The sequence below is a fragment of the Nestor notabilis genome, unplaced genomic scaffold (assembly GCF_000696875.1).
Source record: "Nestor notabilis isolate BGI_N333 unplaced genomic scaffold, ASM69687v1 scaffold2578, whole genome shotgun sequence".
Lineage (NCBI taxonomy): Eukaryota > Metazoa > Chordata > Aves > Psittaciformes > Psittacidae > Nestor > Nestor notabilis.
This window is the reverse complement of record NW_009940386.1, coordinates 80,523-83,050: the sequence shown is the minus strand read 5'-3', so window position 1 is coordinate 83,050 and position 2,528 is coordinate 80,523. Positions and strand designations below refer to the sequence as shown.

The 2,528-nt window shown below is 39.8% G+C and overlaps 1 protein-coding gene across 1 annotated transcript in view; it reads left to right on the top strand.

Annotated features, from left to right (window-relative positions):
- The first annotated feature begins 2,129 nt into the window (after positions 1 to 2,129).
- The window catches only part of PLA2G4A (phospholipase A2, group IVA (cytosolic, calcium-dependent)), a 25,811-nt gene continuing 25,412 nt past the window's right edge, over positions 2,130 to 2,528 (top strand). Inside the window, exon 1 of the mRNA XM_010020309.1 lies at positions 2,130 to 2,262. Coding sequence (XP_010018611.1) covers positions 2,171 to 2,262 — 92 coding nt within the window. The 5' untranslated portion in view covers positions 2,130 to 2,170. The remainder of the gene's footprint in view (positions 2,263 to 2,528) is intronic.

Below are 2,528 nucleotides of genomic sequence, written 5' to 3'. Positions count from 1 at the left end.
ACCCTAACTGTTCTATGATGCTATGATTCTATGATATACTTTCTCCTTAACTCTCTTGTAGATTTTGCAAGCTAGTTGTAAATTTAAGGCTGTTTTCATACTATGTAGTAGTATCAGATGCTCTTATTATTAAATATGTTTTTAAACTCCTAAGCAAAATATTAGTTGTCTCCTGTTTCTGATTAGTAACTTCTAATGCTTTTGGCTCTGTCACAAAGATACAATTTGGATTAAAGCTGGTGTTTGGGTTGCTTTAAAAATTTCTGTGGTCTTGTAACTGAATAGTTTATTTAATAACTAAATTTAGTATCTTCTCTATTTTGGATTATGGTTAAGAAGAACAGACATTCTAAAGAAATTCTTCATATATTTTTACTTATAAATCTTGCTACAAGTGGTGACTTCTTCAAATAAATACTAATTCTTCAAATACCAGGCAGTTAGAGTTCTAAGTAACAGGGTGTCATGGGGACAACAACTTACTAATGCTGAGATCTAATGTGGTTTATTCACACTATTTGTAGACCTATTGGTTGTATTTTAAGGTCTGAAGCAGTGCCAGATATCTGCAAGTGAGCTGAACTTGAAATTCTATACATTATTTCAGTAGACAGGAAGCTGAGGAGGTGCATAAGGATAGTATTTTACTTTCCTAAATATATATATTTTACTACTTGATCTGAAGAATCAAGAAATCAGGCATTAACTTTCTGTTCCTGTAAAGAACCTGAAGTGGAGGATTTTGTGCAGTGATTGTGCCCTATTAGCAAGTAGTAGTGACTAAAGAGTCTGATATAACAGTTGTAGAAATACTCTTTAGAAGGGATGCCTGGAGGTCAGCTGTTCCCAGTTGTCTCTTAGAAGGAGTACTATTGGCAACACTCATTTTATGGGCAACAGAGAAAATTGAGGGGATTCTGCCTAGCAAGTCCCAGAACAATCCAAAGCTTAGTGAATTCCAGAGTTGTAACTCTGATGCTCATTTCCCAACCTTGGTCTGATCCTGAACTCAGTCACTTTGTGAGGACTGCAGCCCAAGCAGCTCCCAGTGGCCGCATTTGCCCCTGGTTTTTTACTATCTGTGAGCAGCAGGTAAGGTACAGCATTAGTCAGCCCCTCCACCGTTAGGAAGTTGTCACCAAGACTGCCTACAGATTTCCTGGATGGCTTGCACAATGCTGATCTTTCAGAAAGGGGTTACAGTTCCCCCATGAGGACCACAGCCAGATCAGGAGACTTCTGTTTTTCAGAGAAAGCCTTACTGACATCATCACATTGGTCAGCAGTCTGAATCTGACTGCCGCAGCATCCCTAACATTACTTTCTTTCTGATCATGTCCCAGGAGCTCCCAAAAGACATGTCTCTGGTTGCATCCTGATGTTCTGTGCAATCAAGGGCATACTTTCCTTTGTGTTGCCTCAGTCATATCTTCCTTCTTGCCTGCATAAATTTAAATTTATTTAAATTCCCTTTATATCCCTGTGTGCCAGGTGCTTTGTTATATGCCATCTGTTTGCACCTCCTAGTTGCTAATGGTCCCTGGATACAAGATACATAGAAAGCTGGAAGGAAGTCTGCTCTGCTCCTCTGAGTATTCCACCTTGGCAAAACCTTTCATGGTGCTGGCTGGTTCCAGGCTTCCCTTGCCTGTGTTCAGCAGTGCTCTCCTCCCATGCCACAGTCCAAAAGTATTCCTACCATCTAGCTCTGGCGCAGGGGGACTGAGTATGACATACAAATATTGTACGTCACTCTTGGGTGTGGAGAATCTAGGGGGGACAGGTAGGGTAGGATTGTAATGGGTATGTTTACAGTACTGTTCCGTTCTACATACAGTGTTTAAAAGTTGTATCTCAGAGCATGTTATTAAAGTATTTTGCCATTCTTTTACACACATACTGATAAAAACCTGCAGAATACCTTCTTCTTGGCTTGTTAGAACTCTTGTGCACAGATTTAGAAAAGCACAGGCTTCTTCACTGTGGCGAGGATCTCTGGATGGTGACCTGTTAATTGCTCAAGGATGGTATGTTTAGGCAGTGATTGATGAATGATGTTTATTTACTACTTTTAAATCTTTATCAGAATTAATGTGGTGATATGCTATTCTTCTCATTTATGCAGGTACCAGTGATAGCGATATTGGGTTCAGGAGGTGGATTTCGTGCCATGGTAGGGTTTGCGGGAGTCATGAAAGCGCTTTATGAATCAGGAATTTTAGACTGCGCAACTTACATTGCTGGTCTTTCGGGATCCACATGGTAAGGATTTTTCTTCTGTTTTTCTTCAGTTTTTCTTCAGTAGGTTCAAGAATGAATTTTCATTAGAGTTAACTTATTTCTAAGGTTATAATTCACAGCAAATTTTAGACATACGCTATCAATATGAAAAAGACAGAAGGAGGCAGGTATCTTGTAGCATAGCACGTTAGTGGAGCAAGTCTGCTGGTAGAGGTGTTCTGAAATGCCTCAAAGTGGAGGACAGATCCAACTTAAGGATCTGTCTGTGAAAGGTGATCTTCCTAGAA